The sequence below is a fragment of the Tachypleus tridentatus genome, chromosome 1 (assembly GCF_004210375.1).
Source record: "Tachypleus tridentatus isolate NWPU-2018 chromosome 1, ASM421037v1, whole genome shotgun sequence".
NCBI classification, from domain to species: Eukaryota; Metazoa; Arthropoda; class Merostomata; order Xiphosura; family Limulidae; genus Tachypleus; species Tachypleus tridentatus.
In genome coordinates, this window is record NC_134825.1 from 66,642,508 (window position 1) to 66,665,365 (window position 22,858).

General features: G+C 33.0%; 1 protein-coding gene across 6 annotated transcripts in view; it reads left to right on the forward strand.

The window, feature by feature from the left end:
- The window catches only part of Gart (trifunctional purine biosynthetic protein adenosine-3 Gart), a 52,748-nt gene that overhangs the window by 24,933 nt on the left and 4,957 nt on the right, over positions 1-22,858 (forward strand). For all 6 annotated transcript variants that reach the window (XM_076502125.1, XM_076502155.1, XM_076502144.1 and 3 more), the window contains 14 exons: positions 621-689; positions 2,112-2,237; positions 3,098-3,185; positions 4,027-4,112; positions 4,857-5,025; positions 5,840-6,059; positions 6,664-6,880; positions 9,014-9,212; positions 10,002-10,250; positions 10,440-10,643; positions 11,493-11,648; positions 12,195-12,293; positions 12,773-12,903; positions 14,241-14,358. In XM_076502125.1, the coding sequence (XP_076358240.1) occupies positions 621-689; positions 2,112-2,237; positions 3,098-3,185; positions 4,027-4,112; positions 4,857-5,025; positions 5,840-6,059; positions 6,664-6,880; positions 9,014-9,212; positions 10,002-10,250; positions 10,440-10,643; positions 11,493-11,648; positions 12,195-12,293; positions 12,773-12,903; positions 14,241-14,358 (2,131 nt within the window). The remainder of the gene's footprint in view (positions 1-620; positions 690-2,111; positions 2,238-3,097; positions 3,186-4,026; positions 4,113-4,856; positions 5,026-5,839; positions 6,060-6,663; positions 6,881-9,013; positions 9,213-10,001; positions 10,251-10,439; positions 10,644-11,492; positions 11,649-12,194; positions 12,294-12,772; positions 12,904-14,240; positions 14,359-22,858) is intronic.

Genomic DNA, 22,858 nt, shown 5'->3' on the forward strand with positions numbered 1-22,858 from the left:
CTTGAATTATAATCTATAATCTGATTCCAAACTTATTGACATAAATTCATAAACTAGTTCAATAAAAGTTTGAATGCAAGTTGACAAACATTATGACATGGCCTTTGACCCCTGATCTTCATGAAAGGATTAATTAAAAACTTGTTTTGCCAGGAAAATCTTTGTGAATATGTGATGAACTTCTAACCTATGCTTCATGGGATAGCTTTATAATGTTGGAACATGAAGCTACTAAAAAGCATTGTGGACTATCAATTGGCTAACTAAGTTTAACAACTTTATTGTAAAACCTAAGGGCAGTAAATTTGTCAAATATACAGGAAAAAAAGAATATATCAGGGAGTTTCTAATTCTTAAACTTTAGTACAATAAGTAATGAAATCTTAGTATTGGGTTTATAATATTTCATAGGTTTTTTCATTTGCCTTTTCCCATCCCTTTTGTTAGCATTTTAGAAATTATAATTAAAAATTACAATCTTCACCTTTTTACAAAAAACTTTACTTTGATAACAAAGTTAGACATATTAAAACTGAATACTGTATATCATAAATATTTGAACAGCTTCCATTGCTAATGGTAATATAAGTTCTAAACATGTTTGATATTACTGTGTATAGGAGAAGAGTGTAGGTGTGGCTGGAGAGATTGTTCTCATTGAAGAACTTCTTCAAGGTCAGGAAGTATCGGTAAGAATTTATTTTTTGTGTTTTAAAATGCTAAGTTATATTAAAATTAACTAAACTGTATATGTTTTTGAAAGTTCAAAGACTTTCAGTCTTAGAAATGTTTAATATTTAAAACAGAAATTTCTTTTTTATTTTCAGTTTTTTTCAATGTCAGTTTTACATATCTGTTAGTGGACTTTTGACAAGAATATTGTCAATTTCTCATTAAAGGCATCTTTTTTTTTTAAATAGAGATATGGATTTTTGTCAAAATTTATATTTACAAACCTTATATCATTAAAAACGTCCATGGAATTTTATTAACTACAATAGTTACAGAAACATAACTGAAATCTGAGTTGTGTGATATTATCTTTGAATTGGAGTGGAAATATTTATCTCTGGTAACATAAAAGTTGTTTAAATTTTTAAATTCTTTTCTTTTACATAAAATAAATTGAAAAATACCTAACTTAAAATTGTGCAATTATAAGTAATCATTGTAGTTTTATAAGTTATAGATTGTGTGATAAGGTACCAATTATAATCTGATTAGTTGATACATATATGTCTTGAAGTCCAAGACTTGTAACAAACTTGGTTTTTATAACAAGAAAATATCTTGTTTATCAGTTAATACATTCATTTATAGTTTATTAATTTCATTGAATAACTTCCAAATTTATCATTTATTTACTATGTAAATCAACTGAAAAGATTTTTAGATAACAGTGGAACCCCTCTGAGTGGTTACCTCTCAGATTCGGTCACCCCTTGAAAGCAGTCATTCAATGAATGTCCTTTTTTTTGTTTACATAATCCCTAATTATGTACAGTGGAACCTCTCTAAGCAGGCCAGTTTGTCTCAGTCCTGAAGGTGGCTGCTTTAGAGGGGTTCCACTGTATTTGAAATAGTATTTATTAGAAGCATTTCACTATGCACTATGTCTTCTGCAGTAATAATAGATAAAAATAAACTGATATGAATTGGTATGACGTTACTTTAATACTAACCTTCCCTTTCTGTTAATCACAAAAAACAAGATTCAAATCTCTTCTGGACATGCAAAATCACCTTGACATCAATGACATATTTTAATTATTTTTAATGTTACAGTGTTACAACAGTAGCTCTTTTTGGTCTTTTTTGTTTTTAACCCTTAAAAGGCAGCCATCATCAATTGATGATGCTATCTACAACATTCCCGCTGTTTAAGGGTTAATGATACGTTTCTGTGAAATTTAAATTTGGACAAATGAGATTATTGTAAAGATGAACTTCCTTCCAATTTATATTTTTCTTAAACTGTAAGAGTATCTATTATATATATTATAAAATAATTTACTTGTATGCTGTAAAAACTAGTATCTTTAATAACAGTTGTAGGATACACTTGGTGATTTTATAAAGTTACTGTGTTTGGTTTTGTGTTTTGCCACTAGGTTTTAGCTTTCTCAGATGGAATAAATGTTTCCCTTATGAAACCTGCTCAAGATCACAAACGAGCCTTTGAAAATGACAAAGGACCAAACACTGGAGGAATGGGAGCATATTGTCCATGTGTTTTTGTAAGTTGTATTGTTATGTTTTAATTAGGTTAATTTAAAAAAGTTAGTCAAGACAAAAAAAGTATAGTCTCAGTGTTTTCCTATATTTAATAAAATCTTGGAATAATTGCTTAGAACTCTGATAATAAGAATACCCTGCAGACTTATGATGCAAAAAAAACACAAAAAAACTGAGTTTCAATACTTGTGGTTGGCAGAGAACATGTAGCCCAATTTGTAACTTTGTGTTTACCAACAAACAAATGATTACTATAACAAAAACATGATTTAACCCATTGATATAATAAAACAAGAATGAAATGCAGATTCATTTCCTCAGTATTATTAATCTATAAAAAATCAGTATTACATCCTTCCATAAAAATTGTTTTATTAAAGCATTTATAATGCTAAAATCTTGAACAAATATCTTTAGTTATTGTTTAAAAGTGAAAAAGGAGGAAAGCTGTAGTACAGTAAAGTCTTAACACTAAAGGAATATTATGATCACTGAATAGAAGCACATCTCTTGAGCTTTTATTGGTGTTCTCTCATAGTTATTAGAAATATGTAATTTGTTGGACTAAGAAGATAAGTTTTATTTCTAAAGAATAATATTATCTTACTATTCCATTCTGTGAAATCCCTTATAGATAAGTTTTTTCTAAAGAATAATATTATCTTACTATTCCATTCTGTGAAATCCCTTATAGATTTTCTATTCGTTCTGCAAAAAATTAGAACTTACGACTTGTCTATACCTATATTTTCTGTGAACTAGTAAAGTCCAGTAAAACAAGATAATTACATTTTGAGATTATCAAAGTGGTTTTTATTAAGAGTACTTCAGTGAGAGAATTGCATATGATTATTTACTTAAGGTCAACCAAACCATAATGAAACAAATTGAAAGTGACATTATCAAGAAAACTGTGGATGCAATGAGAGAAGATGGAGTACCTTTTGTAGGTGTGTATTTATTGAATTAAGCTAGACAACTGACAAAATCATTCACAGACTACTCCTCAACTAACTAATAAATTTTGTAATAAAATCTGTCTTCATTCAGTTTTTATATATGACCTAAATTGTTTATCATATATTCTTTTTGAGAATGTTGTAATTATTAAGGCTATGTCCAGCACATCATGTTAAAACTTTCTTTTGATTAAACAACAATACAAATTACTGAAACATTCTAGAATAAAAACAACCAATATTAGTTTAAACAGCTACACTAACAATAAATTTATGTATCTCAGGACAGCTGGTATGGGTATTAACATGTTTACTAATAAAGCAGAGAACAGTGTTTTAACCTTTCTAGGTCATCTTCAGGTTAACATCTTTTGTTAACCCAAAGATGACCTTGGAAGGTTAAAACATTGTTCTGTACTTTATTAGTGAAAGTGATAATATCCATACCAGCCATTCTGAGATATATTTAAAGTAAACAGATTGCAAAAGAGTGTAATGTATTCTTTAATATTCATATATGCATTAACACTGTTTTAACAAATCAGTTTTGTCTTAAGTGAATTCCTGCAAAGATTATTGAATGTTCTTCTAAAAAAATTAACTATGGTTTTAAAGAATTCAAAAATAAACAGTAATTTCAGTTAAAAATCTTAGTAAACAAGTATTTCAGCCAGAAATTTCTTATTAGTTGAAATTCATTACATTACTAATCATTTTTAAAATTCAGCACATAACTAATTTTATTTTACATTTTATAAGCGTGACAACATACTACAAGTATATAATAACCTATGTGGTTTGTAAACAGAAGAGGATGTACTTTCTTTTTCAGGTGTTTTATTTGCTGGGCTAATGTTAACAACTGAAGGACCAAAAGTGTTGGAATTTAACTGTCGGTTTGGAGATCCTGAAACACAAGTAATAAGATCATCTTTCCTTTTATAACAACTCCTTGTTAAAATACGTAATTATTATTTCACTTTCTCTCTATTTTGTTTGTAGTATGCAGACTGATATCATTGATCTCTTTAGTGGACAAGTCAGTACAATTGACCGAAAAATAAATTCTAAAGTATGCTGCCTAAAACTGTCCTAAAAATACTGAATGTTTTTTAACTGTACATTACAATAAAAAAACACCTCCAGTAGGGAAATTTAGTAAAATATGTGAAGTAAAAAAAAGTTTTTCATTATACTTTAAGAAGTAGAAATGTTTATTTTGATATTATTTATGTATGTTATTCCATATAGCAATCAAAAGTAGGCATCGTTAGATAAATAAAAATGGCCAAATGTGTAGTTCAGATATTAAGTAGAAAGCTTGAATAAAAGCCAATAGTGTGTGTGTGTGTGTGTGCGTGCACTTGGTATGTCTTATATTTTGGACTCAACAGTCTATATAATTACAAGTTGGTAATTTCTTTTCATCCTAATTAGTGGGTTGATGTTTTAACACCTTGTGTTATTTGTAGATTTCAAATTTGTTTATGCTTAAACACATTTTTTCTGACAGCTTTATGATAAATTGTAGAATTTTTCATTGTTTAAGAACATTGTAGGAAACCCTTTTGATGGAAAATAAGTACATATTATCTTAGTATAGAATTATAATTTACCACAAATGTGAAGTAATGTCATATGACATTTTTTTGCTTCTCCAAGTCTATATTACCTCTGATGGAATCGGATATATACCCAACTCTACTAGCGTGCGTTAATGGTTGCCTTCCAGAAGCTTTACCACAATGGAAAACAAACTTGTTCAGTGTGGGTATAGTTCTGGCCAGTCAAGGTTATCCAGGAAGCTCATCTAAAGGAAAAGTTATTACAGGTGTGTAAATTAAAGTGTGAGAGTAAAAACAGTTGATACTTGTCTGTAGTATACTGAAGTATGAAATATAATTAGGTTACAAAACTGGTACTAATATTGTTGAATACATTTTCTTTGCTGTTAGTTTCATTAATATCCTTGATAATATCCAGAACAGAATGTTAGGAATTTGTTAATATTCTGTATTGATATTAAGTTCAGTGCTTGTTAGGCTACAGTAGACTTTCTTGAATTATTTTGAGAACAATATTTATCTTTTTGCACCTTTCCATTTCAACTTATACAGTTTCAATAATAGGTATTATGGCTTTGTGCAACCCAATTGTTTTTCTTTCAGGTAGCATTTCATTACATATCCTGGAAGATGGATTCTTGTCAAACATGTCCTGTTCCTCAAGGAGTGACATAACAGAAAAGAATTAACTTGCACTTGTCTGCTGTCAGGATGCAATAAGTTCTGTGTAGATCTCAAATTATTGGCTGAGATGCACTCCACACTCACATTGGTCTGCCTACATACTTTACTGTAGATGTTGTACAATGATTGTTGCTAAATAATTTTAACTTGAATTCATCTTTAAATACCCCTTCCTCTCACAGCATTACTCATTCCTTTGTTTGTAGTCTGATACCCATTTCAGAAAAGATTAGGTTAAATCAACCAATATTTAATGGTGGGTAGCCAATGTTATGAAGTAATGTAAGCAAGCTACAAAACATTGTAAGTGATAGATAAACAGATTTTGAAGTTAACATAGTCTGCAATGAAAGATAATTTTAAAACTTTCCTTTTCATTTTACTCTCTCTCTTTAGGGTTAGAGGCAGTTTCCAGGATTGACAATATTCTCCTCTTCCATGCGGGCACTTCTCTTACTGAAAATGATGTAGTGACATCTGGTGGAAGAGTCTTGACTGTAGTGGCTTTAGCTGAAGAATTACTTAGTGCTATAACTCTAGCTGTGAATACAATGAAGTCTATACAATTTGAAGGTGCCTTTTTCAGAAAAGATATTGGCCAAGCAGCAGTTCAAGAGTATATTTTCAGTTTTTTGTTTTAATGTTGTTTGGTTATTCTAATTTGAATTTATTTATTGTAATTTAAAAGCAAAAGCAATTTTCTTTTATTAAATAAAATATGATACTAAATAGAGAATACAGAAAGCAGTATGTTTTCTAGACTTTATGTAAGAAACTTTTAACTTTCAAGCTTAGCAATTTAGACCCTTTTATTTCCTTTTTTTTATTTTCTCTATCCTTTTTACAGTGTGACACTGCTTGCCATGACAAATAATTTTTGTCTTTAGATGATATAATTTGACAGGATTTTCAGTCACTTGCAACTTACTTGTGCAACCATTTGTTTTGAGAGTATTATTCTTAAAACTGTTTGTAAGCAGGGTGAAATTTCTAATTGATTTGTCTAAATATATTGTCCAGTAGGCAGCAGTGTATTCAAAGACTTGTAATACTAAGACATGGTGTTTGATTTTCTGTGTTGGACAGCCCACCATTAGTACAGTAATAAGTCTACAGATTTGCAATGCTAAAATCAGGAGTTCAATTTCGTTAAGTTATTAATGATGAGGAATATTTGAACTTTGAGTTAAAAATATTTATCAATTTTTTCCCTCCTCTAGATTAAAAAGAAAAGAACTGACATATAAATGTTCAGGTGTTAATATTTCTTTATCAAATACTCTTGTGGAGAAAATAAAATATCTTGCAAGAGAAACAAGACAACAAGGTGTGATTGGAAATATTGGAGGATTTGGAGGAGTGTTTGATTTAAAGACTACTGGCTATAAAGATCCCCTTCTGATTTCTGGGACAGATGGAGTTGGCACAAAGCTGAAGGTATAACTAATATTTTTGTATATTGTTAAGTTGCATATAAGAACTTGCTATTATCTAAGGTTCAAGGTTTATATATAAACACTTTTTCCTAGTTTATATTCAACTTAACCTTGGTACCATTTTTAAATTCCTTTGTGTGTGTGTATTGTGTTTCATTCAAAATTTAGTTAAATCACCTTACTATCAATATATTTTAAGGAAATTAACATTATAATGTATTATAATTTTTGAATTTATGTTATCCATGTTTGAATTATTATTTTAATCTTTTAAAGGGTAATTTAAAAAATACTTGAACTGCAGTTTTTGTCATATCATCCACACACTATGAAAAATCTCTAACAGCAGTTTACTCTTAGCCACATAAGCTTGATAATATACATGAGTATGTAGATACTAAGTACATGTGTTTGACCTATTTGACATGTGATATCCAAAGTCTATAATGTGCTTTATCTGGAAAATGGATACATTTTTCAGCTCTTACTGATGCCATGCTCGTATTCTCTACTTTGCCTTGGGATCTACAAACTGTAAAACTATGTTTTTAAAACACTCAGTGAGACCTATTCAAATATGATTTCAAATCCTAATTTTATGATTGGCTTTTATAAATAGCAGAACTATTCATGATTTATAGTTACATATTCTCATAAAAATTGTGCATCTGCTGTAGTTTTTTAGATGTATTCTGATTATCCTACAAAATGATCAAATAAGTTTCTAGTTTTTTGGATTTGAGATTGTATTTGAATAGCTTTTGTCAAGTGCATTTTACAATTTACATATTTTTCTATTATCTAATACAAGATACAACAAATTAACATTTTCAGGGCAATTTTTTTGCCCATTCCTGTAGGTCTTATGTTTGTTTTAGATAACTGTGTTAAGAATAGTATTTGAATGGTTTAATTATTTTTCTATGTTCACTTTGTCACCACAATTGTGAAAAGTTATAAACAAGATGGCATTTATAAAAGCTATCTTGTTTTAGCAAGTCATCTCTGAGGAGAGAGGAGAGCTAGTCAAAATAACTATAAAGTTCCAGTAAAATCAGTTGAAATAATTGGCATAAATGATAATAGACAAAGAATTTTAAAGGAAAATTAGAAATAAACTACAGATGAAAAGATAAAGAAGTGGAATTGTGCATATAAGAAAAGTACAACTGTTTTAGTGTATTTGTACAGAGAATTGAATGTGTACATATTTCTGTTTGTTATTATCAAGCATTTCATTGCATTGTGGGTTGATGACAATAGATAGCTAGTGATATAATAGAATAAATGGAAAATAAATATAAACTTTACTTTAATTAAAAAACTTCATATTCACCTATAAGGTACTAGAAATTATGCAAATGAAAACTGTAAAGTTAAAGATATTTTTATATTTCATATAAAAAAATCACCTTGCTAGTGAACTGTTAAGAGAGAGTAAGTGCAAATGATTAAATTAAATAAACTTTTATTAGAAATAGGAAAAAAATTAAATATTTTCTTTTGAAACCAAATACTTTCAGGAATATTTTTGTGAAATTGCAAACATTTTTACCCATTAGTTTTATTTTTGTAGCAAAGTTTCTCTTTGGCAGAAATGAAATTTAAATGTCAGATAAACTTTTCAACCAAGCACTATATTAATTGTGAAAGATGCATGCGTGCTTTCTCGTTTCAGAAAACTCCATATTTCTACCAAAAATAAGTTTCTAATTATACTATATCTGAGCCTTTAATGTGCCAGATTGTGCATCTATGGTTCTGTGGTTCGCTTCATATTATCATCAGAAAAAACAACAGCATTTCTTTCAATGTATATCTAAATAAAAAGTTAGTCAAATCCCACTCATTGGTCAGACAAAAGTAATCAAAGAGTTAACAGTAGATGTTGCTGACTAGATGTATTCCTTCTAGTTCTTTAATGTAAATAGCCTGTGTGTAGGTTTGCACAAAATTAAACAAAAAATCAAATTAGGGATTTTTAACTTGTTAGAAAAGATTCATCTGTTCTCTTTTTGTGTAGTACAGATGTACAGAAAAAAATACTGAATTATGTTTTTGGAACTTACTGCAGGAATTTAGATGTTTGAATACTAATATGAAGTTATGATAATTGCTTAATTATATCTTTCAGATTGCCCAATTAATGAAAATCCATAAAACAATTGGAATTGACCTTGTTGCAATGTGTGTTAATGACATTATTACCCAAGGAGCAGAACCATTATTTTTCCTTGATTATTTTTCCTGTGGAGTTCTGATACCAGAAGATGCAGAAGCAGTCATAGCCAGTATTACAGAGGGTTGCAAGCTTGCTAACTGTACCCTTCTTGGTATGTATAATATGTCCTACTCTATTATTTGTAGCTTTTTCTTTATGGCTTTTAATGTTTTGAACAGACTGTGATTATCTAAATGTTTTTAATTATGAAATAGATATACAATCTCAGTAAAGGTTTTGTGACACATCTTATTCAGTAAATACCTAGAGAAATCACAAAATTAAATGTTTAAGAAATTTTGCATTTAAAAGTGAACAATTTTGGTTTTAAACAAATTCTTAATGTAATTCTTATGAATCAGGTGTTAAGATGGTAGTTGCAAAATTGTTATCAGTATGGAAATAATTTTTTTCTGTAGATTACAATAGCAATGAACAACTGTATTTTTCTTTTTGTGTGTGTACATAATTATTTGTACTCATTATAGAGAAGAAATAAATGATAGTTGGATTGAACAATAGCAGTTAAATAAATTATGAGCAACAATTGTATCCATAATCTGTCTATATTTAATATCTAGTAAGGTGTAATCTACTTCAAGTGCTTTGTTAGATGGAGAAGTCCTTTACACTGTTAGATTTAATCTTTCTAACAAGTTTGAAAACATAATTAACAAATTAGAAGTTTCATTTGAAATGATGCATGTTTGCACTTGTGCAAGACGTATCTTCTCTCGTGCATTTTTGTTTGGTATATATAATAATTTTACAAGTTGGTTACATGCTTTTAATATTACCCTTTTTAAAAATTTATATATTTAAATATAAGTTGTTTTTTTTCTCATTTTAATACTGCACAATTCTTTTGATTTTATTTATCGAATTGCATCTATCATTGTAGGAGGAGAAACTGCAGAAATGCCTGGCATGTATGTATCTGGTGACTATGATATTGCTGGTTTTACTGTTGGAATTGTTGAAAGAGAACAACTTCTTCCCAAGATTAATGATGTGAAAGAAGGGGATGTACTTATCGGTTTAACTTCCTCTGGTATCCATAGCAATGGATACAGTTTGATTCGGAAGCTTGTGGATAAAGAAAATCTTTCATATACAGAAGCAGCCCCATTTGAAGCCAGTTGTTCTTTAGGTATAAATTGTATTTTAAAATATTAGTTTTATTAAATTTTTATAATGTGCTATTCTAGTGGTTTGAAAAGGTACCAAATAGTACCAATAAAAGAAATTTAATACCATTATGTCTAAGAGTTTTTATTGGTTCACAAGACTTTTTTTTAATATATTTATTTACAATTTTGCTTTGAATTTTATTTTGTAGGTGAGGCATTGTTGACTCCAACAAAGATTTATGTTGGACCACTTCTTCCTGTCATGAGACAAGGCTTAATCAAAGCAGCAGCTCACATAACTGGGGGTGGTTTGATTGAAAATATTCCTCGGGTGCTGCCACCTGGTCATGGAGTAGTTCTGGATGCTAGTGCATGGAAAGCACAATCTGTTTTTCAGTGGATAGCAAAAACTGGTAAGTGATAAATTATATAACACAACATATACAAATTATGCAAAAACAAAGATGAAAAATCAAGATATTTACATAATTTTATAAATATTTTACACATAAACCTAATTTTTGTTACAATCTAATAATTGGTTAAAGAAGGAAAAACCTCTTGTTTGGTTTTTGTGAAGGAGGAACTGTTATTGTGTTGTTGAGAAACAAATGAAATAACTGAAAAGTTAGCATCGTAGTTGAGCGGTTCACTTTGGTTGTATTTAATGTTACTTCATATTTATGCAACACAAATTTTCAAATGTTGTACTTAATTACATATCTTAATAGAGTATCTTAAATATGACTGCAAAGAATAATTGTATGTTTTTCAGTTTTTTCTTATCTAATACTTCTCAATTAGGAAAAAAAAAAGTCAGTTTAATACAGTAATAGTTTTCTATAATTACATTATTTATGGCCAAATACATCAGCTTGGTTTTAGAATGTACATGTATTTGCAGTTAAGTATTTCTGGGTAAATATTTTCAATATCTTCTTTGTAATGATCTGTTTTATTTGATTTAAAGTTTCAAATGTAAATCATATGATATGTAAAATAACATTTTATGGTCCTTGAGAAGTTCTGAGGGAGGGAGTTTGATACTTGTAGCATAACCTGTTATTATTGAGGATTAGTTGTCATAGTAGTAAGTAGTTTCCTTTAATATAAAGCTGTTTACTTTTTTTTTTCTGATTTTTATTAATACTAAGAGTTGAAGATTTTGTACATGTTGTTGTACCTGTACTAATATATCTAATAATTGGATGTATTTTGTTAATCTTAAGTTCAGCTAAACCTTTTCTGTTTTACATTTTCAGGGAAAGTTTCAGAGATTGAAATGCTTCGAACCTTCAACTGTGGGTTGGGTATGGTGCTGATTGTTTCAAATGACCATACACAAACAGTTTTAGATTTACTAAAAGCTAGAAATGAAAAGGGTTTAATAGTGGGAAATGTTAGAAAAGTTAGTGAAGGTAAGTTCTCGTTTTTATTTTAGTATTTTGTCTTTTGGGAAATTCATAATAGGATTTCTTTAGAGAGTAATTTCATCTAGGACAGTAATGTTTGTTTGCTGTGTTTTTATAATTTAACTTATGTCCAGTAATCTGATATACTAGCTCTTGTGTAACTATGTGTTTTAAATTTAATTATGTGTATCTTAGTATCTGTTTTTTTGTTATATACAGAATTCACATTGTTTGTTTTTTAATTTTGGTATTCATGTTTAAAATTAAATAGTTTTATTCTATAATTACTAAACATTGGTATTGAACACTTTTGGGTCAATGGTGCATTGAAAGAATGCTGGTCAGATATCACTGTTCTGTCAAATAACACTAGCCCAGTTAGTTGCTGCTGACTACATGCCTTTCTGATCAGTCAGTTCAATTGTAGGAGCAACTTTGCATAGGTAGCCTATTGTGTAGCCTCTCTTGGAAATTCTGAAACAAAATTGTTTTTTTTCCTTTTTGAACAAATGAAACCCAAAGAAATATGCTTAATTATTATATTTCTTGTAGGTGATTCACTTGTACAAGTGAATAATATCAAGGAGACATTAACACCATGTGTTGTTGCACAGAGAAGAAAAAAAGTAGGAGTGCTGATTTCAGGTTCAGGTAATTAACTCTAGCTTGTATGAAACAAAATAGCAGGATTATATTTGAAAAAAACTTGTTTTTTCAGAATCTTTTTATCAGTTCCATTTTGTCACATTTAACAAATAATTTGGCATATAAACTCGCATTAGGTAACAAATATAGTCATGAACAACCGTGAACTGCAATTTTAGCTAGGTTAATGTACATTTTTATTTAACATCTTGTGATACTACAAGAGTAGCACCATGCTTTTATAGCATAATAAAATATTCACAAATTTTTTGTAATGTAATACTGGTCAGTTTTCAGTTTTACCTAGTCATGCACAGCTTAGTTTCTTTTATGGTATTTTATTCATCTATTTTCATTTCATGTCAGAGGTGTCACAGTTCTTAACATTATTGTCTATTTTGTAAAAGCAGTAGAATTTAAATTCAAAGATTTATCTTGCATCATTTTCTATGTATTCTTTAATATATTTTATGTCATTTTATTAGGAACCAACTTACAAGCTTTGATTGACCATTCCAAAAATCCTGTCACATGTGTAGAGATTGTTTTGGTTCTGTCAAATAAGGAAGGAGTTCAAGGTTTGAAACGTGCTGAGAAAGCAAACATTCCTACTAAAGTAAGTTCCTTTTTAATTTAAAGAACAAAAACAAAAGTATCCCTTAGTTAATGTTCAGATTTTTACTTTATTTTCACACATTTTGATATAACTACTTGACAAATTATATAATACAGGTAAGAACAATCATCAAAACTCTCATGAACAGACATTATTCAATAGGATAGTGCTTTTTAATTGTACAGAATTTTTCTAAGTATTTAGTTTAGTGGTGCACTTTTGAGCTTTATCAGTGATAAATGATGTTTATTGTACATATAAGCTGTGGAGAAAATTTTTCAAATCTGCTCTTTAATCATATGAAGAAATCTTTTTATTAGTTTGTTCAGAGATTATAAACCATTAAGGTCTGAAATATTTGTGACCAGTTGCAGTGTAATTTTCATAAATGGGAGAAGTTTATATCATGGAGAAATTGTGTATCTACAACTGTTTTAAAGATGTTTTAATTTCCATCAATTCTGAGCATAGAAAAACATTGTTTTTTAAAGGTGGCAACACCTGTCTAACATCACTTAGGTTTGAGAGTTGCTACCTCTGCCCAGAACTTGGTGATTAGAAACATGCTAAAAATGCTTTAACTTATGTTGTACCTATGTATGGTGTTGTATTTACTTAAGTTTTAAATTTTGTGCACAGTTTTTGAAAAATTACTTGATCCTCACAAAATAACCAAACATATTTTGAAATAACCTCCAGAAATTGACAAATAAGATTTTTTGGACTCATGTTTGATTGAACTAATTTAATTGAAAATTGGCATTTGTATGTAATGAGCAATCTAAAATCATAAATGAAGTTGGATTTTGAAACAAATATTAAAAGAGAGCTCCTATATATGGTATAAAAGGATTCTGAAAGCTCTCAGGACTGGTTTCATGGACTTTTATTAAAAGTAGCAAGGGGATAGTTCAGAATCAGTATCTGCATTAAGTTTTTTAAATTGTTTATATTATGGGATCAAACAGAGGTTAATAGGTTCCTGTTATTGGCTGTATGGAGTTACTCAAAAATATGTTTAATGTGTTTATGTAGTTATTTCTTGTGAATTTTCATGGATCTTGTGTTTATTCTTTTTGAAAAACATTAAATATGCATACTTGTATCAATAAGTATATGGAGTAGTGTACCAGAAAATCATGAAAAGTGATCTCATATGTCACCTGAGATTGCGTTTTAAAATGGCAGTCTTCCATTCTGTTTTGTGAGAAATGTTTTATGAAAGGATACGAAGGTTCATTGGTTACTAAATAGATTATTTGTTTAGAAAATTTTCAGCAAATTTACTGAGAAATGTAAAATGTTATGTTTGATATATTTATTTATTCACTGTCTAGATTATCAATAATAAGAACTACAAGTTGAGAGTGGATTTTGACATGGCTATTCATGAGACATTACAGTCAGCAGGAGTGGAAATTGTATGTCTGGCTGGGTTTATGAGGATTTTGAGTTGTGAGTACAATAACATTCTTGTTATAAGATTTCTTATAAATGTTTTCACAACATATTTCTACAGAATGTAGGACCATAAGTCAATTTAAATCATTAAATAAATTTTAAAAAAGAACTGAGTTTCATCCTCAATATTTTGTGATTATTTACCCTTTAAATCCCTATTTGAAAGTCGCATGTAAACTGAAGGAAACATAAGCTGTATCGTGTAGAAATTTCTCTGTACTCCCCTTTGATAATTTGCATGTTGTATATGTAAATTATATATTAACTAGTGCACAATTTGTTTAGTTTCAAATCTGAAAAGGTCTTCACCCAGACTTTGTGAAATATTCATGTTATATCAGTCATCATGTGACTATATTTAATTTGCATTCATTAAGTAAACCATTTTACTTAAAGTAGTGGGTTGCATTAATGATTGTTGTTGAATAACAAGGTAAGTAAAAGCAAAAAAAAAATTAAAGTTGCTGCAAAAGAAAAGAATAGTGTATTCAACATTTTCTTTAAACCTTATTGGGACTTGTAGCAAAAGAGTGAAAGGGTATATAGAAAAGGGTCAATTTCTGATTATTAGAGAATTAATAGGAAGAATGCAAGAATACTGAAGTACAGAAAATGATAAGAATGATTTAACACTCCTACGAAAAGTGGGGCCTGATAGGCCCCAGAGCAACTTGAAAGGTTATTAATATTAGGCTAATAATTTTGTATTTAAATGAAATTGCCATTTAAATCCATTAATGAATGAATTAACGAGATTCCCACTGTCCCTATCTACTATCTAGTGAAACCACAGCCAGGGGAACGGGCTTGGAGAAATCAGGACTAGAAACGTCTTTTTGTAGGAGTGTTAATGCACCTTCTGTTTTTTAGGTTTTCTCAGGATCTGAATCTGTCACCAAAAAAAGCTTCCCTTTCAGTCATGAGTTTGTTATAATTTTACTGACAGTTCAACTATTCATTGGTAAAAAGTATTCCTAAGTTTGGCAATGGGTGGTGTTGACTACCTGCTTTTTCTCTCTACTTTCACTTAAAAATTAAGAAATGTTAGCAGTAGTTATGAGGGTGGTGTAATTTTACGTCAATTCAACTATTCATTGGGAAAGAATGTCCCTAAATGTGTGGTGTTGACTACCTGCTTTCTCTCTGGAGTATCACTTCAAAATTAGGGAAAGTTTGTAGAAATAACCCTTGAGCAGCTTTGCAATAATTGAACAATCTCTTTTGGTTATGAAGAAGTTCATAGGGGTGAAATATTCATTGACCAAAGTAACTGTTCCAGTACAATTGTGTGTTAGTAAAGTAAATATCCATAAATGTTAGTATGAGGTTGATTGTGGAATGAAATCATTTATCTTGTCTATAAATGAATAAATAAAAAAGAAACAAACTATAATTAATACAAACATTAATCATCAATTTACTTTTACTGCTACTACTTCCAATTCAGTATTCTCCCTCTTCTCACAAGCTTAGCTTTTCTTGTTTTGTGCTGCCCTCTTTTTCTAAACTCTTTTTAAATACATGCTACAAGCCTTCAACCCTCCATCTGTTGGAATCCAAAGTTCCAACACATCTTTCATGTAAATCACTGTGTCATCTATTTTTATGACATTTTGAGCTTGACACGGTTATCATATCCTTGTTGTCATGGGTGGCTTCTGTCCAACAAAGCTCTGCCTTTCCTTGCAAGAGACCCATTGTTTTCCCTTGGAGCTAGGTGTGGCTTCAAGTCTCATTTCATGGACTTACCCTTTCCAACCCTGTCTGCTACTGCTGTTTGTCATTTTTGTGGCAGTACTTGGGTTTTCTTTCCTTCTCTTTGAGATTCCTGGTCACACCAGTGTCAATCTGAGCCAGTTTTTGTTCTCCTACCCCAACAGGTGTTGTACTTGCTCCATGCAGGTTTTACTGTTGCCATTTTGCCCATCATGGAATGGTATATCTTTTAGGGCACTTTCGTTTGGTCTTGCTTCCTTACTGTATGTGTTTGTTGAGTGGTTTGCCCCTTGCTTTGCCTATTCATATCCTGGGGACTGTGCTTCATTGTGTAATGGACAATTGGCTTCTTTCCATTTTCAAACAGGAGTCATCAGCTTCTTTTCGAAGCTGTGTGAGTAAGGTCGTTGATCAGTTTGGAGAGGTCCTTCCTTTATCCTACCCAGTTTCTTTGTACATGTGGGTGATTTCTTCAACATCCACCTTGGTCAGGCACTACCTTCTCCTCTCAGGTTCAATTCTATGGAGCTGATTGTTTGGACTGCTCTACTTGTTCCTTTACTTCCTAGTGGCATTATTCTATAGCTTTTGAGGTGGTGGCTGTCTCTGTCACCTCTCATACTCTCATAAGTTGGTTCTCTATTTCACCTCTCTAGTTGATGGCATATTTTTTCCTCTTCCCTACCTGTGGTCATCACTGTTCAGTTAATTTCGCCTGGATGTACCCAGGTCTTTGTACTGCTCCTTTTCCCTTATCATTTATCTAGATTGGTCTTTCTTTCCTAAAACTTCTGTAGCTTGTGATTTTCAAGTTTTCTTTTCTTTTACCTGCTCATCCTTAATTTCTCATTTTGCCCTTCTCCTGATTTCCATTGTTATATTGCTTGCACAGTTTATTTGTGGGGGTCCCTTCTTCCCTCTGCTTCTCCCTTTGCAACATTTCTCTTCCTGTTACCTATATTTCCCTGGTTCCCCTAACCAATTGAGTTTGATTTGTCTCCTTCCTGACATGATGTCTTTCATGTTTCTTTCAATCAACTACTTCACTTTCTCTACCCTCTTGCTTCTCATTTTTATCAGCCATTGAAGGACATTGTACTGTAGCTTATCTGAGGAACTTTGTACATGTTCATCTCCCACTACTTACCTCACATCTGATTGTTTCCAGAGGGTATTGCCAACTGTCTGTTGCAAAGATGGAATTACACTGCCAACAAACATCCTCATTTTGACATGTACGTCACCATGTGCACCTGCCACCATCAAGGCAAGTTATCTAAATTGCAGGGTATGGCTGTACATTCCAAACCCTTTCCAATGGTTCCAGTGTCAAAGGTTTGGTCACTCAAAGAAGTCATGTTGTGGTTTCCTGACGTGTTTGTTGTGGTGGCACGGACCACGATGCATATGAGTGTGAAACGGACCAACATTGAGTCAACTGAAATGGTTCTCACCCTTCCTACTTTAACTCTTGCCCTAAATGGTTGGAGGAAAACAAGGTGCAGCATTTGAAAACAACTCATAACATTACTTATCCTGAGGCTGTCCACCACTTAATCTCGGACATATGCTGCTGCACTTTATTCCATAACTCTCTATGCCTCCAAGAGAATCGTTCTCAAAACAAATGAAAAGCCTTTTGACCTCCATGGTTGAAAAAGTTGATGAATCAACTTCTACACCCATCTCTGATCCTTCCATACAGTCCAACAAATCTCGAGATCCACATCCTTCGGTTTAAAATACAGCCATTTCTTCTGATACATCTTTTTCTCCAGCCTACGATGCAAAACAAATGCAATCATTTGTTTGCATCCTCAGTCCCTTCCCTTCCAACAACAAAGACCTGCCCAATCAACCCAGGGCAGGATCCATGGAGGTCAATAGACTTCCCCTGGATAAGGACAGTAAGGAAAAAAGACATGGTCATAAACAGAAGGGTTCTCCAGCCAATTCGCCTACACATCATTAAAAATGACCACCTTGATACAATGGAACTGTCGAGGTTTACATTCTAATCTGGATGACATCAAAACACTGATTGCTTTCTACCATCCTGTATGTCTTTCCTTACAGGAAACATTTCTGAAATCTGCTGATACAGTCACCTTTCACCAGTTTTCTCTGTACAGAAATGACAGACTGTGTGATGGATGAGTACATGGAGGGGTGGCACTGTTGATTGATCAGCATGTGCCCACCCTGTCTTTGTCACTCAACACACCCTTGAAGGCCACAGCCATCCATGTTTCCTTGGGTCACACCATCACTGTTTGTTCTCTCTACCTGTTCCCTGGAGAGACATATGATCAATCAGACCTTGATGCTCTCATTGAACAGTTGTTTTGTTTTTCTTTCTAATTCTGGGGGACTTTAATGGACATCATCCCCTCTGGGGATGTGCTGTTATTGATTGGAGGGATTGTTCTGTAGAGCATATGCTCTCTGATTACAACCTTTTTCTTTTCAATACTGGTTCTTCCACTTGTTTTCATGCACCAAGTCAGTCCTTTACTGCTATTGATCTCTCAGTTTGTTCCCCTTCATAATTCTCCCATTTGTTATGGAAGGTTGACAATAATCCACGAGGCACTGATTATTTTCCTATACTTTTGAGAGAGACTGGCTGTGGTCGATGCCACCCAACCCACGTGCCCTGGTGGAAGCTGGATCAGGCAGACTGGTCCACTTTCACTGCTCTCATAGAACTTGATCCTGCCATCATCTGTCAGCCATTCTTAGACGACTGTGCGACAGCAGTAACTGACTGTATTATACAAGCAGCTACTCAATGTATTCCTAAAACCTCAACATGTTTTCCACTATATCCTCATCTGTGGTGGAATCCTGCCTGCCACATGGCACAGAAGGCTCAAAAACGGGCCTGGGATACTTTTCCGTAGATAATCCCACACTTTCAAACTTCATCACTTTCCAGCAGGCCCATGCACATGCTAGGTGGGTAAGATGTCAAAGCAAGAAGGAATCTTGAATTACTTTCACAACTGGCATATCTTCTACCATTAGTTCCAAAGTCATGTGGGACAGGGTTTGAAAGGTCAGTGGGCACTACAATTCTGTTCCCCCTCTCGATATTACTCTCTGATGGCCAAGAAGTAACTGATATCCGGAGCATAGCTGATACTCTAGGTGAAAGGTTTTGCCTGGTATCTAGCACTTCTGCTTGTTCCTCCACTTTCTTGGCCATTAAGACTCGGGCAGAGTGATCACCTTTTTCCTTTCAAGCTGACTGTCTCTAAAACTATAATTGTCCCTTTACACTAGTAGAACTGAAACTGGCCCTTTATCAGTCTGGCAGTACATTTGTTGGACCAGATGATGTACACTGTAACATGCTGCACCATCTATCTTCTGCTTCTCTTGATATTCTTCTAATTGTTTTTAACCGGATCTGGCAGGAGAATGTTTTTTCTAATGCCTGGCACCAGGCATTAAGTCTTTCTCTAAGTCTGGGAAAGATCCCAATATTCCTTCAAACTACCATCCCATTGCTTTGGTAAGCTGTCTCTGTAAGACCTGAGAGAGGATGGTTAATGCTCATTTTGTTTGGTTCCTCGAATCAAACAACTTTTCCTTGCCCACCCGGTATGTGTTCCAACGACAGCACTCCACCATGGACCACCTGAATTGACTTGAAACGTCAATCAGAGAAGCCTTTCTCAAATGACATCTTGTATCAATATTCTTTGACATTGAGAAGGCTTATGACATAACATGAAGGTATAGCATTTTACAAGACCTCTCTGGGTTACGTGGCCATTTTCCCATTTTTATTAATTTTTTAATGGACAGAAAATTCCAAGTTTGTGTTGGTTCGACACTTTCCTGTACTTTTCTACAGGAACTTGGAGTCCCTCAGGGCTGTGTTTTGAGTGTCACACTTTTTAGTATAAAGACTAATGCCATCACTGAACAACTCCCTCTCTCTGTTGCAAACAGGCTCTATGCCTATGACTTTCACATCTCATGTTAGTCATCGAACATGAGATATATTCAGTGGCAGCTACAAACTGCCCTTGATCGTGTAACTGAAGTGGACCACGACAAATGGTTTTAATTTCTCTCTCTCTCTTTATTGAACATCTTTCAAACAATCTTTCCATTCCAATTTATACAGATGGTTCCAAATCAGGTGACTCTGTGGACTCTGCCATGGTTTGTTGCAGTTTGGTGGTTGCGTGCAGAATCCCCTCTACAGCTTCTGTGTTTACTGCTGAACTGTATGCCATTTTTCTTGCCCTGGATCATATTGAAACTAAGCAGTACTCCAACTGCACTATTTATACTGAGTTGCTCATTTCTCTGCTGGCCCTGGAATCGCTTCACGTTGGTTCACACCCTGTTCTCACTGATATTCAAAACTGACTGGCCCATTTCTCATTAACATCTACTTCAATCCAGTTTTTATGGATACCAGGCCATGTTGGTATTCACAGGAACGAGCTTGCAGACACGGCAGCTAAATCTATCTGCTCTGGCACTATTACCATTGTGCCTATTCCATACATGGACTGTGGTTCTGTATTCAAGGCTCTGCTCCATGCCAGCTGGTAGTCGACTTGGAGTGAGCAACACGAAAACAAGCTTTTCCAAACAGAACCCTACATTGCACTTTGGCCATCTTGCTTCCATAAGGATCAGGAGGAGGAAGTTGTTCTAACTAAACTACACATTGGTCCCAGTTTTTTAACTCATCGTTTTCTTTTATCTGAAACTGATGCACCAGTGTGTAGTCAGGTCACAATAATCCACATTTTACTTTCTTGCCATCATTACGACTCTCAATGATGACACCATTTTAACATTGTTCAGTCCCAAGGTTTGTCCGTAACATTAGACAGTGTTATTGTTGATGGTGACACTGTCCACCTTGATAAAGTTTTTAGTTTTTTAAAGGTCATTAATCTTTTTAGTGTCATTTAAGTGTTTTAAATTTATAGATTAAACCTTTTTTAATGTGGTTCCCTTTTATGAATCACAATCTCTCTAGTTCGATTTGAAATTAGAAAATGGCCATAACATTAAATAACTTGACACCAGGACTGGAAAGGCCAGCTTCAGGTGACTAACGCTGCTGTTTGAACTATACGTTTGAACTAACATTTAGTCATCCTGGCGAGTTATTATTAAAATTTTGCTACATGTCTTTTAAAACTTTTATTACTTTACTTTTTGTAAATGACCATAATGACACATAACCCAGATCCAGGACTGGCCAACTTCAGGTGACTGAAGGTGGTTCTTGTACTTACCTGTTAGTCTTCCTGGTGAGTTATGATAATTCCCATTATGCTACAGAAAGTCTTTTACAACTTCTCTTACTGTGGTTTTTCTCTTAATATTGTAGACTGGATGTAAACATTGGTTTTATGCTACTTATGTTTTTAAATGCTGTTCTGTTTTACTTTCATTCCTTTTATGAATTTTACTACTTTTACTTTACTTTTACCTTTCTACCAGATGTTTGGCACAGATAGCCTAGCTGCTTTGTCCAATAAAACACTAAATCAACCAACTAACCTTCCACTGGAATGTTGGAGTCTTTCCCATATACCATTTCCACTAGGGTGGATGACTATGGAGGCAACCATGGATGGGTTCCACAAAGATAGCTGTAACCATTCAATTCAGAGTAGGGAGGTAATGTTCTGATGGTGTAGAGGAAGTTACAAGATCATCCAGATGAGTGGTTTTCCTAGAGCTTAGATGCTGATATGCATTTCACCACTCCACTTGGATGCTTTCCTCCTACCCTCGTGTGAATGTTGATACCCAGCGAGTGAGATTTTGGAGATCCAGTGAATCAATCACATGAGTCGAACAGGTTTTGGGTTGTTTATCTTCCCCTCTTGACTAATCTTCTGTTGTTAAGACACATAAGGTCTTTGTGGCATGATTTCTCTTCTCTCCTGAGTTTTCCCTCATTATGAGGTTGTTGGTGACCTGGTTCATCTTGATACCCAGCAAGTGAAGTTTTGGAGATCAAGGGACAAGGGAACCAATCACAAGTCCTTGCACAGGTTTCAGGGTGTCTATCTTGCCCTCTTGATTGCTCTTCTGTGTGGTGAGTCACAGAAGGTCACTGCAGCATGTTATGTTACCTCATATGTCCTGAGTTTTACCTTGTCATGGGGTTGTTGACCTGGGTTATTTTGAATTTGTTTATGGTTGCAAGGGTTAAGTGGATTTCCTTTGGATTATGAATGATGCATTCCTGGCATCAGACCACCCTGTATGTTCCTGGAGTCTTCTGATAGGTTTTCTCTAAACTCTGGCACTTGAGGTGAAGATGGTTTAGGTTCTAGGTTTTCATCCTTTCTTCATGAGGATGTCTGTATCCAACGAGTGAGACTTTGGATGTATTTGACTTGCCAAGTGTGGTTCGTTGCACTTTAGCCATTATACATCTTGGGGTACAACATCTCTTACATATCTTCCATTGTGGGTTTGAGTGATTCTACGTCTTTTATGTCTCTTTGTTGCACTATTCTCTCACACATGGATATTCTTTATTTTTGTTCCACTAAATCTGGTCCTTCTGATCTTTCTAAACTGTCTCAAACATGGTGCAGTACCCATCCTCAGATGTATTTCCTCTCAATTAAGAAATGTCCTTTGGACACTTTTGAGGGATATGCCTGTGCTTCTCTCACACTGATCCCTCCTCAAATTCAATGTGGGGTTCAAGCTGATCTTGTGAGAAAGAGAGAGTATTTTATCAGAAGTTATAATTTTTCTAAAGGAAAATTGATTTCCA